Source organism: Entelurus aequoreus, linkage group LG07 (genome assembly GCF_033978785.1).
Source record: "Entelurus aequoreus isolate RoL-2023_Sb linkage group LG07, RoL_Eaeq_v1.1, whole genome shotgun sequence".
Classification (NCBI taxonomy): domain Eukaryota; kingdom Metazoa; phylum Chordata; class Actinopteri; order Syngnathiformes; family Syngnathidae; genus Entelurus; species Entelurus aequoreus.
Window position 1 is genome coordinate 53,141,427 of NC_084737.1, and position 15,097 is coordinate 53,156,523.

At 38.5% G+C, this 15,097-nt stretch overlaps 1 protein-coding gene across 4 annotated transcripts in view; it reads left to right on the forward strand.

Moving 5' to 3' along the window:
- The window catches only part of adcy6a (adenylate cyclase 6a), a 272,247-nt gene that overhangs the window by 252,644 nt on the left and 4,506 nt on the right, over positions 1 to 15,097 (forward strand). For all 4 annotated transcript variants that reach the window (XM_062053918.1, XM_062053921.1, XM_062053919.1 and 1 more), the window contains 7 exons: positions 3,984 to 4,159; positions 5,309 to 5,335; positions 5,430 to 5,459; positions 5,534 to 5,666; positions 9,586 to 9,849; positions 9,922 to 10,126; positions 10,201 to 10,325. In XM_062053918.1, coding sequence (XP_061909902.1) covers positions 3,984 to 4,159; positions 5,309 to 5,335; positions 5,430 to 5,459; positions 5,534 to 5,666; positions 9,586 to 9,849; positions 9,922 to 10,126; positions 10,201 to 10,325 — 960 coding nt within the window. The remainder of the gene's footprint in view (positions 1 to 3,983; positions 4,160 to 5,308; positions 5,336 to 5,429; positions 5,460 to 5,533; positions 5,667 to 9,585; positions 9,850 to 9,921; positions 10,127 to 10,200; positions 10,326 to 15,097) is intronic.

Below are 15,097 nucleotides of genomic sequence, written 5' to 3' on the forward strand. Positions count from 1 at the left end.
GCACATTTGCTTCAAATTTGTTCGCACTCTTGAATGTTTAAAATCATACGGCCTTCTGTGGTTCTCATCTTCCGACGTGAACACAAATAACTTTTGTAAGTCCTTTGGAAGGACTTTATTTCCAGCTTTGAACATCACTAATAGAGTAGGCAATTCTACAATGCAAAGCATTGTACAAAGCATAATATGGCCCGTTTAAGCTTTTCAATCCACCCACGTTTCCCCAATTTTTTTTTTAAACCTTTAACAACACAACTGTATTCGGCAATAGGTAGTGTAGTACAGTTTTTTAAATTATCGTTAAGTCTTGAACGGTAGGAAGTACTTTATTCCAATGATTGGAATCTGCGCTTTTGAGTGATATACAGATTATTACGGTAATCATAGGGGCTACGTCATAGCTGCCCCATGCAGAGAAGTCACAGCAGAATGGGCCGGATTTGTTTACAGAGCAGCCACGGACAGACGCGGAAGCACATTTTTACAACACAGTTCCGCAGAAAAGTGATATTATTTGTATCATATATGTGAGTGTTTTTACCCTAGCTATGTTAGTTGCATTTGAGTTGTGTATTGCTTGATTGTAAAATATGTTGCTCAAGGATGTACCGTGGAAGGTAAAAAGTTGCGTTCAAATGTTCTTAATATTTAGGGTTTTATTGTTCAGAGTTAATATTGTAAATCCACCCATTCATCCATTTTTGTCGCTCTCCGGCCCACAGGCTTTATCTTATGTACATTCTAGGTGTCTTATTCAGTGAAAAACTGCAACATTCCATTCCACTTTTTGAGGTGGTCATTACATTTTAGTATTTTATCAGTCATTATTGTGTTAATTTTTGTATCATCGTGTGATCAGCTTTTATCCTTTTTATAGCATCTTCCATCCATCCATCCATTTTCTACCGCTTGTCCCTTTTGGGGTTAGGAATTATATTCAATAATGCACAGCAAACCCACATGTTTTATAGTGTTCCTAAAAAGGATTCCAGCACATACATCAGATTGGATGGTCTGCACTAGTGTGTAGTGTGCAGAGGTCATTTGGCACCCCAGGCGAGAGTGAACAACCCCGCCCCCCACCCCTCGAAACGTTTACTCCCCAATCCCCAGAGAAAAGTCTAGTAATTATTTATTTATTTATTTAATTTACAAAAAATTGAAATCTGAAGAAAAAATATAATCCATTTAAATAATTTACCTTAGATACAATATTAACTTAACTTAACATAGTGCAAATGGCATGGGGGTAAGATTGGGGTAAAACATGAGCCATGTTCTCATAATTTTCTCTCTATTCACTAAAAGTCTCTGGACGTCATGCTGATGGAAACTTCTTCCATCCTCTCTTTTAGAGAATGTGAAGTCTGGGTTTACCTCATGAGGTCCTCGGCTATGTAATTCAGTTCTTAGCGAAATAGTCAAACAGTGTGGCCAGTCAGCAGGATCAATGGGGGAAGCTGTGATAGATTCACAGGTATCTGTTGAAGCTGAGGATGTGTCTTCAAGTTGTCAGATTGGAACATTGAATCTGCTTCATTATCCTGTAAGAAGATTAAACACAATCACAGAACAACTTTGAAATATTTATCTAAATGTATTAATAATGTCTTAGTTAAATTACAAGACCAACGTTTTCAATTTTGACTCTGTTTTTAATGTTCACTGTGCCATGTTAACATGAGTATACGGTATATAATGATATACTGTAATTATATATCAAAGTATATACTGTATGTACAGCATAATCTCTTATTCAGCATAATCTCTTACTTCCTATTCCAGTAATAGAGTTATAGTAACTATACTTATCTTTTGCTAAAAGTCTATACAACAGCACTCAAAAGCTACTTTAGTATGAGCATGCAAGCTAATGTCCATTATTAATATCCATTATTAATATCCATTATTTTGTCCTGCAGCATGATGTAATTCGTAATAAAATACTAGCACTAATTTTAATGCAGCCAAAATAAGACAACTATTTCTGATGAATAGGCCAGAATGGCTTGAGATCATTTAAAAATGACATCCATCCATTCGTTTTCTACCGCTTGTCCCTCTCGGGGTCACGGGCATTCGGGCGGAAGGCGGGGTACACCCTGGACAATTCGATTTTGAAATGATTGTGGCCAAAATTAGTCTGATGTTGATTTAGATGCATTACCGTTGTGCATATATGTTAATTAAAAAAGGATTGCTACTACAGTCTGTTACAAATAAACACTCCCCTGGACCGACATATTGAGTCTGTCTCTCAACAGCAAATATGCTGCTGCTTCCCGTCTGTAGTGTCAAACACAAAATGGCACAAATACTCTAAAGTACTTTTTTCTAATGTGATACAAATATTACATTCATATTGGATTTATTGATAAATTGTCCTGCAACCATATTCCAAAACTGAAAAAACATACATATTTCTTCACGGCGAGGCTCAAGTGAACACAGTATCACCTCCTCCTCTGTAGCAGCCTCTCCATGGCTCCGTGGCTGTAAATATTTCCTGATTGCATCTAGATCAGTGGTGTCAAACTCATTTTAGCTCAGGGGCCGCATGGAGGAAAATCTATTCCCACGCTGGCCGGACTGCAAGCACATTCTTAAAATGTATATATTACAACTAACCCCCTTCGCAAAACACTTCAAGTTATTTGGAAATTCTGAGGAAAAAAATGGTGCACTATGAACCTACACTTTGTCTCAGTGTTTTTACAAAGCCATTAAACTTTTAAGCATTTCCTGTTTAGCATTCTCATGTTGCAGTTCGCCATTAAGGATATGTTTAGAAAAGTAATTGAGTGTTTCCTCAAACCGTGACATTGGTGAAATCTGCAACTGCCACAACACATTCATGTATCATCATTCAAATATTACAATTATAACATAATCAAAAGAATTGTCAAAAAATTACACCATAATAGCCCAATTAATGGTAACATAACTACAAACTTAACCAATGTGAACATGCTAGATTTAAGCATAAAATAAAATAGAACAAGCAACAAATGTAGAAACACATTTTTACAATGGAGTTCAGTGTGGGGGCAGTGCGGTGGACCAGGGGTTAGTGCATGTGCCTCCCAATAACCCCCGGACTTGAGGTCTTTCTGTGGGGAGTTTGCATGTTCTCCCCGTGACTGCGTGGGTTCCCTCTGGGTACTCCGGCTTCCTCCAACCTCCAAAGACATGCACCTGGGGATAGGTTGATTGGCAACACTAAATTGGCCCTAGTGAGTGAATGTGAGTGTGAATGTTGCCAATCTTATAAAGATTTTTCTACATCCTGCTCCTTTTTAGGCATTGGTGTGTAAATGGGTTTAGTTGCTGAGGTTTAATTGTCTATCGATAAAGATGCACATCAATGAAGGAGATAAAAAAAAAAAAAATGAAATGAAGAATATCTGTGTTGGTCCTGTGATGAGGTGGGGACTTGTCCAGGGTGTACCCCGCCTTCTACCCGAATAGCTGGGATAGGCTCCAGTCACGCCCGCGACCCCGAGAAGGACAAGCAGTAGAAAATGGATCGATGGAGTTCAGTGTGCACATAGCCCACTCAAACAAATGCTGCCTTAGGCGGCCGCCTGGTTTGCCTGAGTGTGCACAAACAGCTGTTTTCCTTGGTAAGACCCGTATCATTGGACTGCAAATTTGACATCTCTTTGGCTGGTTCTGAAAAAAATGATTATTAATAATTATGAATTTACATTTTTTTTATTTTAAAGCACTGTTTTTTTTAACAGACCTATTTTTTAAACACACACATTTTGTTTACACATTTTATTCAAATACATTACAAAAAAATAGTTCACAAAATTCCAAGGCAAAAATTTAAGTTCCATAAATTCAGTCTCTAAAAAAAGCTCTGGTAATAAAGAAACAAATGAACTTCCATCGTTGTGTGCCTTCAATGAACCACTTTGGCTAATATATTTGCATTTGCAAGGTCTTTTTGTTGATGATGCTCTCCTGTTTTGTGGCAGTACTTCAGCTACAGCGTGCTGCTGACGCTGCTGGCTTGCTCAGTGTTCCTGCAGATCAGCAGCATTGGGAAGTTGGCCCTGATGCTGCTCATCCAGTTCACCTTCCTGCTGCTGGTGGAGTGGCCACAAGTAGCACTATTCGACAATGCAGACCTCTTTGTCACCTCTAATGCCATGTGAGTGCCACACTATGAAAAGTAGAGGATACACTCTAACAATTGACCCTCAATATATTACCTTTCATCAAACAATAAATATTTTTGACATGATACTACGCAGGTATAGGTACCGTTCACATTTGAAACGATACGGTACTCATTCTTGTTGCCTGGGAATCTATACCAGTCCTCAGCGGTACAAATGTTTGGTACTTTTGTGTGCGTTAATAAAAAATAATTGTTTTTGATTAAAAAAAAGAATAATTTATTGCAACATTTAAAAATGAGCTGATTATGATAAGTGCTGGCCAGTTTTATTATTACCTTCAGCATTGAAGTGCAATTACAGTTGTGAGTCAAAAACTTTAGATGGCAGTGGTGTACTGTTTATGGTGTGTTGACTAGTCAATTCAGTCTTTGCTGAATGTAGTTTTTTGCTGTGCCCTAAAAAGTGTTAAAAATATAAGTATTAGACTTTTTACACACCAGCTTTGTGATTTTAACGTGCATCGTAGTTGTAGTTTTTATTAACAAACTTGGAGGTCTTGAAACCGCCTTGTAAAATAATGCTAATCAGTAGCATGTCAATTTGATTGATTGATTGAGACTTGTATTAGTAGGTTGCACAGTGAAGTACATGTTCCGTACAATTGACCACTAAATGGTAACACCCGAATAAGTTTTTCAACTTGTTTAAGTCGGGGTCCACTTAAATTGATTATAGCAAACCCAGTGTATATTAGCATCCGTTTAAAAAAAAAAAAAAAAAGTATAGTCTTACTTAATTTAAGTTGGAGCGTTTTTGAGTCAATTGCTTTGTGGCATTAAAAATTGCAACGTTAACTAGAGGTAGTTTGGCTGAGTCCGCTCTGAGTGCTGCTGGAGGGATCGCCAAGTGTCAAATTGCGTAGAGCTGGCTGAGTTTGCCACCGGGTGTGATGTCACGCGCAACATGGATTTTACGTGAATCGGGGCCCGGTAGTGCCGGCTGGATTCCGTCAGTGCCATAAAAGTACCAGATTGGATACCCATCCCTTATCCTATGTGGGTCTATTAGCATTACCTTAACATTTTCTATCATACCTTCCTGTACCCGTACTTTTAAAAAATATAACTTAGTATTGGTTTGTTTTATGTTGTTTAATATTGCTTCTATTTTCATTGTAGTGACCTCAATGAAACAAGTAAACAGTGGTAAGTGTTAACATTGTAATACTGATCAATTCACTATTATTTTATTTTATTTTATTGCAATAATTAATTTTCTTCTATTATGTTTATAAATTAGGTCTAGTTTCAATGAAACTACAAGCCAGTGGTAAGATTTCTACATTTCCTCCTTGTGTATTTTAATTTTCAGCCTTTGTAAGCAGTCTGTCTGCCTTTTTGCAGCCCATTTGTTGTGACCAAAGTGTCCCTGAGGGTCATGACCCCAGTGATCCTCACAGTCTTTGTACTGGCGCTGTACCTGCACGCCCAGCAGGTCGAATCGACTGCACGCCTGGACTTCCTGTGGAAATTACAGGTATCAATATGTCCACTAGAGGGCGACATTATAACCCCAGCATGAAATACAGCCACAATGGCTCATTGCACTTACCTGACATGTCATTTGCTCCACAAAACTGGAAACTGTCATAATAGTAGTATGTAAGTAGTATGACTGCAGCACAGTAGTGTCAAGCTGATAACGTTAATGACGTTTAATAAAATTACCGCTACACTGCATCCGGAAAGTATTCAAAGCGCTTTACTTCTTCCACACTTTATATTACAGCGTTATTCCAAAATAAAATACATTTATTTTTTTCCTCCAAATTCTACTCATAATACCCCATAATGACAATGTGAAAAAAGTTTTTTTAGGAATGTTTGTAAATGTATTAGAATTTAAAAAAAATAAGAAATCACATGCACATAAGAATTTACAGCCTTATTCATGAAGCGTAAAAGTGAGTTCAGGGGCATTCTGTTTCAACTGATCATCCTTGAGATGTCCCTACAGCTTAATTGGAGTCCACTCTGTGGTAAATTTAGTTGGTTGGACATGATTTAGAATGGCCCACACCTTTCTACCACTTGTCCCTCTCGGGGATGTGGGGGGACTGGAGCCAATCCCTGTTGCATTTAGGCAGAAGGCAGGGTACACCCTGGACAAGTTCCCACATCATCACAGGGCCAACACAGAAAGATAAGACAGACAGCCATTCACACTCACATTCACACACGAGGCAATCAAGTTTTGCCAATCAACCTATCCCCGGGTGTATGTCTTTGGAGGTGGGAGGAAGCCGGAGTGCCCGGAGAGAACCCACACAGTCACAGGGAGAACATGCAGACTCCATACAGTGTCTCTATACTTTAGAAGGTCCCACACTTGACAGTGCATGGCAGAGCACAAACCAAGCATGAAGTCAAAGGAAATGTCTGTAGACCTGTAGGCATGATTGTCTCAAGGCACAATTCTGGGGGAGGGTACAGAAAATATATACTGCCTTGAAGTTCCCAATGAACACAGTGGCCTCCATCATCCGTAAATGGAAGAAGTTTGGAACCACCAGGACTCGTCCTAGAGCTGGACGGCCATCTAAACTGGGCAATCGGGGGTGAAGGGCACTAGTCAGGGAGGTGACCAAGAACATCCTGGTCACTCGGTCAGAGCTACAGCATTCCTCTGTGGAGAGAGGAGAACCTTACAGAAAGACAACCATTTCTGCAGCAATCCACCAATCAGTCCTGTATGGTATACTGACCAGACGGAAGCCACTTCTTAGTAAAACGTTTTCCAAAATGCACCTGAAAGACTCTCAGGCCATGAGAAAAACAAATGATCTGGTCTGATGAGACAAAGATTGAACTCTTTGCCCTTTGGCATGAGTGCCAGGTGTCAGGCCAATACCATCCCTACAGTGAAGCATGGTGATGGCAGCATAATGCTTTGGGGATGTTTTTCAGCGACAGGAACTTGAAGACTAGTCAGGATAGAGGGAAAGATGAAGGCAGAAATGTACAGAGACATCCTGGATGAAAACCTGCTCCAGAGCGCTCTTGAACTCAGACTGAAATCATATTTCAGCAGGACAACGACCCTAAGCACACAGCCAAGATTTCAAAGGAATGGCTTCAGGACAACTCTGTAAATGTCCTTGAGTGTCCCAGCCAGAGTCAGACTTGAATCCAATCAAACATTTCTGGAAAGATCTGAAAATGACTGTGCACCGACGCTTCCCATCTGACCTGATGGCGCTTGAGAGGTGCCGCAAAAAAGAATGGGCAAAACTGCCCAAAGATAGGTGTGCCAGGCTTGTTGCATTGTATTAAAAAAACTGGAGGCTGCAATTGCTGCCAAAGGTAGGAGCACTTTGTACATGGGATTTGTTAGGTTTTTATTTTCTAAAACAATTGCAAAATGTCAAAATATAAATCAATGTAAATGTTTTCACATGGTCATTATCAGTGTTGGGTTAGTTACTGAAAACCAGTAACTAGTTACAGTTACTACTAGTTACTTTATTTCAAAAGTAACTCAGTTACTAACTCATTTACTTACACCAAAAAGTAATGCGTTACTGTGAAAGTAACTATTTAGTAACTTTTTTTTGTTTTTGTTTTTTTAAAAGCTCCCATTAATTCCCTTTTAGCCTTAATGTCAGTACTGTTATTGCACTGGAGAATAATACAATGTGTTGATCAACTTGACATGCATTTGCATCACTGAACTCTGCTAGCAATGTGCTCTACATACAACACACAAAGACAAAGATATGTTTCAAAGGGCCAATTTATTTCAGGCCAGAACAAATTGACAAAACTATTTCAAATAGCTGCAACATAACATAAATAAGTAACAAACAGCATAATAACAACATAGCTGTAAACCTGGCTTCACCTAAGGAAGGCACACGTGACATACACAAAGCCTAACCAGGCAGATTTGAATTGTTGTTTTGGGCAGTAGACGGGATCTTTGATCCAAGACACAACTTACATTTAACTAAAATGTTCTTTTCTTTGTGCTCGACAAAAGAAAAGAAATGAGAATATTTCATACTTGCCAACCCTCCCGAATTTCAGTGCCTCTCCCCGGGACAACCATTCTCCCGAATTTCTCCCGATTTCCAGCTGGACTTAAGGCACGCCCCCTCCAGGTCCGTGCGGACCTGAGTGAGGACAGCCTGTCGTCACGTCCGCTTGGCCAACGGTTTACGTTGTATTGCGCGTTAGTCCCAACACTGGTCATTATGGAGTATTGTGTGTCAATTGGGAGGACAATTTTTTATTTTATTTTTAGTTTGGAATTAGGCTGTAACAGTGGGAAAAGTGAAGCGTTATGAATACGTTGCGGATACACTGTATGCATAAAACAACAATCTGTTGTACAGACTGTAAATGAGCCATGTAACAACACATTATGCAACATTGGTGCATTATGTAATAATGTAATACAATTTTGTTCTCATTATGTAATAATGCATTTTTTCATAACTTGTTTGTGGAAAAACAATAGCATGCAATCGGTCATTGATTGAATACCTTTTTTGTCTTTCGGAATTGTATTAGTGTTTTTTTTTTTTTTAGTATCACAAATAGTGTAGTATTAGCATAACATCATCCATCCATCCACTTTCTACCACTTGTCCCTTTCGGGGTCGCGGGGGGTGCTGGACCCTATCTCATATGCATTCGGGCGGTAGGCGGGGTACACCCTGGACAAGTCGCCACCTCATCGCAGGGCCATAACATATTACATTATGCATTAGTGTATGCCTTCCAACATTTCAGTGCACTGGTCAGTTTCCTGTCAGTAATACTTCACAGTGTAACTTTTGTCTCTAGTGTGCAATCACATTCTCCATTATAATCAATTAATTTACATTTGATTTTGGTTTTACCAATGACACGTTCTACTAGATTCTCTGATAGTTTTTCTAATTAAGGCATTAGATTTGATGGTTTATTACATAATGCAACAAATTGTTACATTTTATTAAAAAAAAGGTGCAGCACCCACATTTGGTAATAACTTTTGCAAGACAAACAAGTTATTGCGAAATGTATCAAGGTTTATTACAAAATGTGTACAAGAATATTACTACAAAATGCCACAGATAATTACAAAATGCGGCGTTACTACATAATGAGGAGAACTTGTATTATATTAATACTAATGTATGTGGAAAGTGGGAGTGAAGCAAGTCCATGAATATTTGTATAAATAAACAGCTGCGTTATTTTAAAAATGAATATAAGTTTTCCAAAAAAGTATTTTATATTTTACCAAAATTGAATGGCGAGGCTTTTGACTTAACTTGATATTTTGACTAAAGCATGTTGGCAAGATTGTAATTAACTAAAGCAGCTGTGATGATGGAAACATAACTAATTGGGTAAAACATAACTATTAGAGGGAAACAAAGTGTAACTAATGGAGAACTCTCACTCAGGCCACTGAAGAAAAGGAGGAAATGGAGGAACTACAAGCCTACAATCGTCGCCTCCTCCATAACATTCTGCCTAAAGACGTCGCCGCTCACTTCCTGGCACGTGAGCGACGTAACGATGAGCTGTACTACCAGTCCTGCGAGTGTGTGGCGGTTATGTTTGCTTCCATCAGTAATTTCTCAGAGTTCTATGTGGAACTGGAGGCCAACAATGAGGGGGTGGAGTGTCTGCGGCTGCTCAATGAGATAATCGCTGACTTTGATGAGGTATAGGAACAGTTTCAAGACTGAGATGTGCAGAAGAAGAGCAGGTGTCACCTTTGTTGTGTTTATTGTCAGATCATTAGCGAGGATAAGTACAGGCAGCTGGAGAAGATCAAGACCATTGGCTCCACCTACATGGCCGCCTCAGGACTCAATGACTCCACCTATGACAAGGAGGGACGCTCCCACATTACTGCGTTGGCCGACTATGCCATGAGACTTAGGGAGCAGATGAAATACATCAATGAGCATTCCTTCAACAATTTCCAGATGAAGATTGGTAATAGGACTACATTGTTTTTATTACTAGCAATAAACGTATAATGATAAAACCTTTTTGTCTTCAATGTTTAGGCCTGAACATTGGACCAGTGGTCGCAGGGGTCATTGGGGCCCGGAAGCCTCAGTATGACATTTGGGGAAACACAGTTAATGTGGCCAGTCGTATGGACAGCACAGGTGTACCAGATTGCATACAGGTAGGTTGAAGCATAACAATAAGAATACCATATTTTTCGGACAACAAAGCGCACCTAAAATCTATTTTCTCACAAATCGACAGTGTGCCTTATAACCTGGTGCGCCTTATGTGTGTATTAATTGTGGTTGTGCTTACTGACCATGAAACAATTTTATTTAGTACATGGTGTAATTATATTGTAAGTGTGACCAGTAGATGGCAGTCACACATAAGAGATATGTGTGGACTGCAGTTTGATGCCTGTTGTTCAATAAAATGAGGCTAGCAAGCAAGACCAAAATGTTGATGTTTCTTTGAGAATATATAAGATTACACGCTCAAAAATATGTCTAAATATTTTAGTACGACTTTGGTAAGCTATGAAGCTGCACCGCTTGATAGATTATCGGAGCATTACGGCTACCGTAATCAGATGTAGTGTGCGTCAACATACGGTTATTATTGTGGTGTGTTTATAATGACCCCAAAATGGCACCAATAAGGAGACATTTTATGTGGCGTTTTGTTTTGCCCTATTATGCAAAACCAACTTTTCTTACCTACTGTACAGGCACCTGTTGTGTACCGTATTTTTCGGAGTATAAGTCGCACCGGAGTATAAGTCGCACCTGCCGAAAATGCATAATAAAGAAGAAAAAAAACATATATAAGTCGCACTGGAGTATAAGTCGCATTTTTTGGGGAAATTTATTTGATAAAACCCAACACCAAGAATAGACATTTGAAAGGCAATTTAAAATAAATAAATAATAGTGAACAACAGGCTGAATAAGTGTACGTTATATGACGCATAAATAACCAACTGAGAACGTGCCTGGTATGTTAACGTAACATATTATGGTAAGAGTCATTCAAATAACTATAACGTATAGAACATGCTATACGTTTACCAAACAATCTGTCACTCCTAATCGCTAAATCCGATGAAATCTTATACGTCTAGTCTCTTACGTGAATGAGCTAAATAATATTATTTGATATTTTACGGTAATGTGTTAATAATTTCACACATAAGTCGCTCCTGAGTATAAGTCGCACCCCTGGCCAAACTATGAAAAAAACTGCGACTTATAGTCCTAAAAATACTGTACTTGGGATCTGCATAAGTCCTGATAATTTGCGCGAGTCCACCGTAATCATTAAGCTCTTTCTTTTTTCTTTCTCTATCCTCTTGTTGTGGGGCATTCATTCTCATTTCTAATACAAAGTAGTGTACAGTTTGAACTTAATCTGTCAGTAGTCTCGCTACGGAAGTGCTTAAAACTATCCGTACAACAAAGATGACGGGGAGATGACACTGTCGAAGGGTAGATACTTAAAAACGACCGCCCACAAAACGATGCATCCTGAAGAGACAATTTAGAAAGCGGCTTGAAGACGGTCTATAAAACATAATATATGCAAAATGTTGACCAAAGAACCACCATTACGTGTCATGTAGCCTCAAGGAAGTGTTTTAAAGTGGAAAAAAAAAATCATACTATGACCCCTTTAATGTGCCTTATGTTTGAAAATAGACCCATTTATCAGTAGTGCGCCTTATGATACGTTGCACTTTATGGTCTGAAAATATGGTACAGTTGTGAGAACATGACCTTAGGCTTTTGCAGGAATTACATTTTGAATCTGTCATGTTAATGTAAATTAACAGTATTGACAAGAAATGTGAAATGACCTGCGCAAGGGCACCCGTGCTTACTTTTTAGGCAGAAACATGACCTTCGCGGCTACTTAGGCATCCGAAACACTAACATTAATTTTTTGTTAACTAGTCAAGGTCTCCAGACCCAATCCCCAAATGTCCAAAACTACTACTGAAAGCAGGCAGAGATAGGATAATTGTGGATGTGCGCTTCCTTTGGAACAGGATAGCGACAAAGTGATACTGGTAGTATGAGTACTCCCTTAGCTAATCTTTAAGGGCCCTATTCTGCCATGTGCACAGTGGGGAAAAAAGGTGCGCACCTGCTGCACCCACTCGACTTAAGTCTGTCACTGCACGCCTTCATACAAGATGTGCACTTTTTAATGGAGCGACCTTTAAATGTGGGCGTTCCCTGTCAAATCTGCCATTCGTAGTATTCTCCCGTATTAACTTGAGTACTTTTCCTCTTAAGCGCCTCTGAGACTGGAGTAAGCTCAGCACCCCTGAAAGGTGAAATATTATATTGCACTTAATGTATGGATGCAGTGAACACCACACACAATACAATAACTTAAAAAAACGTACAGAAAACCATCAAATCTATTCTTATCGCTTCGATAGAGACACTTGGAAACAGCCCTTGAAATGAGGATAAATGGAACATGATGCCACTCTGAATTAACCATCAAAAACCCAAATGTGCATCATTGTCTTGTGAGTGCGACCATAGCGGAAGGGACCGCTCGTATATCGGCCATGTTTGAACATCCTGGTACTACCAGATGTTAAATGCATCTCGACTGTGGTCATTGAACTATGAGAATGTAATAATAATAGAAAATACATGTATAATGCAGCATCTATCAATTCATTCCATTGATTTTTTTTGACAGTTAATATCAAACTATCACGCTTCCCCGCACACACACAAACACTCAAAATCACACTCACACAAACTTAGACTTACACTTAGACAAACTTTAATGATCCACAAGGGAAATTGTTCAACACAGTAGCTCAGTTACAATGATGGAAAGTGTAAGGATGGAAAGGACAATGCAGGTATAAAGAGTCTAATATATCGATAAGGAAATCTAACATATATATGAGTATATACATAATATGTGTACAGAATAATATATATACAGATATATTATATTATGTTATGAAAACAGCTGTCAAGTTCCTCTGACGCGTCACATTCTCAAAAACATTTGTACTAAACAGAACTCCAAACATCAAATTGATTTGAATAAAAAGTCAACAAAGTTTAATCTACAAATTATTATTCACATCCAGCCAGGAAGAAGAAGCTGTTGCACGTGCATACACACACATCACCATGGCGAAACACGTACCTTCACATGACAAGCACTGCCTGGATTGATACAGCCTTTTCAAATTTAAAGTACCAGTATAGTGGAAAAACAAGTTGACTTTATATGCTTAGTTGTGTTTCATTGTATCCATTAAAATATATCAAATTGTATTTACAATCCGCAAAGTATGTGAAAATACTGTCTAAACATCACAAAATGCCACAAATTCAGTTAGCCATTTTGAATATTCCGCTCCGAACATCATTGGTAATTTCCCTATATTGACGTCACGGGAGCAACACTTCTGTACTCTTACCATAGTATAAGATCAGTCATACTGGAAATACGCAAAAATTAGAGAGAGATGTGCTGTCTATCATTCACAATCCCAAGACATGAACACATACGTTTTTATTTTTTTAATGCAAAGTGGTAAATAAATAAGTACATAAATATTCCGCTAACAATGTAGTCAATGGAAGCTCTCTATTTTGCCCACAAAACCCTCTAAATAACCATCCAAAACCCACCAACAATACTCTATACCTGTATATGTATCGTTACCTGAATATTAACCAAATATTAGCAATTTTGTTATTAAAAGCGCTAACGCGGTCGCACTATTTTGTAGTGTCGGATTAGACTTAGACTTAGACAAACTTTAATGATCCACAAGGGAAATTGTTCAACACAGTAGCTCATTTACAATGATGGAAAGTGTAAGGATGGAAAGGACAATGCAGGTATAAATAGACTAATATAGCGATATAAAATATAGCATATATATGTATACATAATATGTGTACAGTATATTATATACACAGATATATTTTATTATGTCTATAACATATATACAATATATAACAATTACCATGTACAATATTACAGTATATGTGACTGCAGCAGCATCAAATAGAGAGTAGATCCAGCAGAAAATAGAAAATAGACATTAAAAACAAACGGAAGTACCGGTAGCTGACATGTCAGGTGTCAGGTAATAGGCAGATATCATCTATTGCTGTATGGCGAGTGATTATACAGCTGGATGAAGTGCGGAATGAAGGAGTTCTTGAATCGCACAGTGCGGGAAGGCAGCTGAAGGAGCCTGTTGGAGTATGAACTGCGCTGTCCCTCAATTGTCAGGTGGAGTGGGTGGGCAGGATTGTCTATGATGGCCAGCAGTTTGATAACACACACCTTAGTAGCCCTCTGCTGCTTTACTGTGAGCTGGCCTTGATGTCCTGCTGCTCGCACATCATCGCGTCTCGACTCGTCAAAGTTATTCTAGTTTATAAACCATGCCTCTCATCTGGATATTAGAACGACTTAGCCATAAATCTAGAAGTTGTTCATCTGTGACATTCAGTTTATACCCGAAGATGGAGACAAACACACACAACCCAAGATGGTGTCTGCAGGGAGACTTTTCCTTGTTAACCCTTTGTGCGCATCATAATTAATTCTTCATCTAAACAAGAAGATATAAACATCCTATCAGTCGTCATTGCAGTGAGAGCCGACATTGTACATACAGTATACGATGGTTTTATTATGTTTGTAGTTTGTTTTTCTTCTTTAGCACTTAGCAATACTGCTACATGATGCTTAGTCTTTCACTAAAGCTAGATCTGTTTAGCAGAGCTCCTATTACTTGTAGCTCATCCTCCTTATATTCAGGAGCAACAATTTATTTATTTTATTTATTTATTTATTTATTAAAACATTTTTAAATTCTTTTATTTATTTTTTTGTCCTGTCCAGCTTTTCAGGCAAATCATATTGTTGATGTAGATGCCCATATCGGCT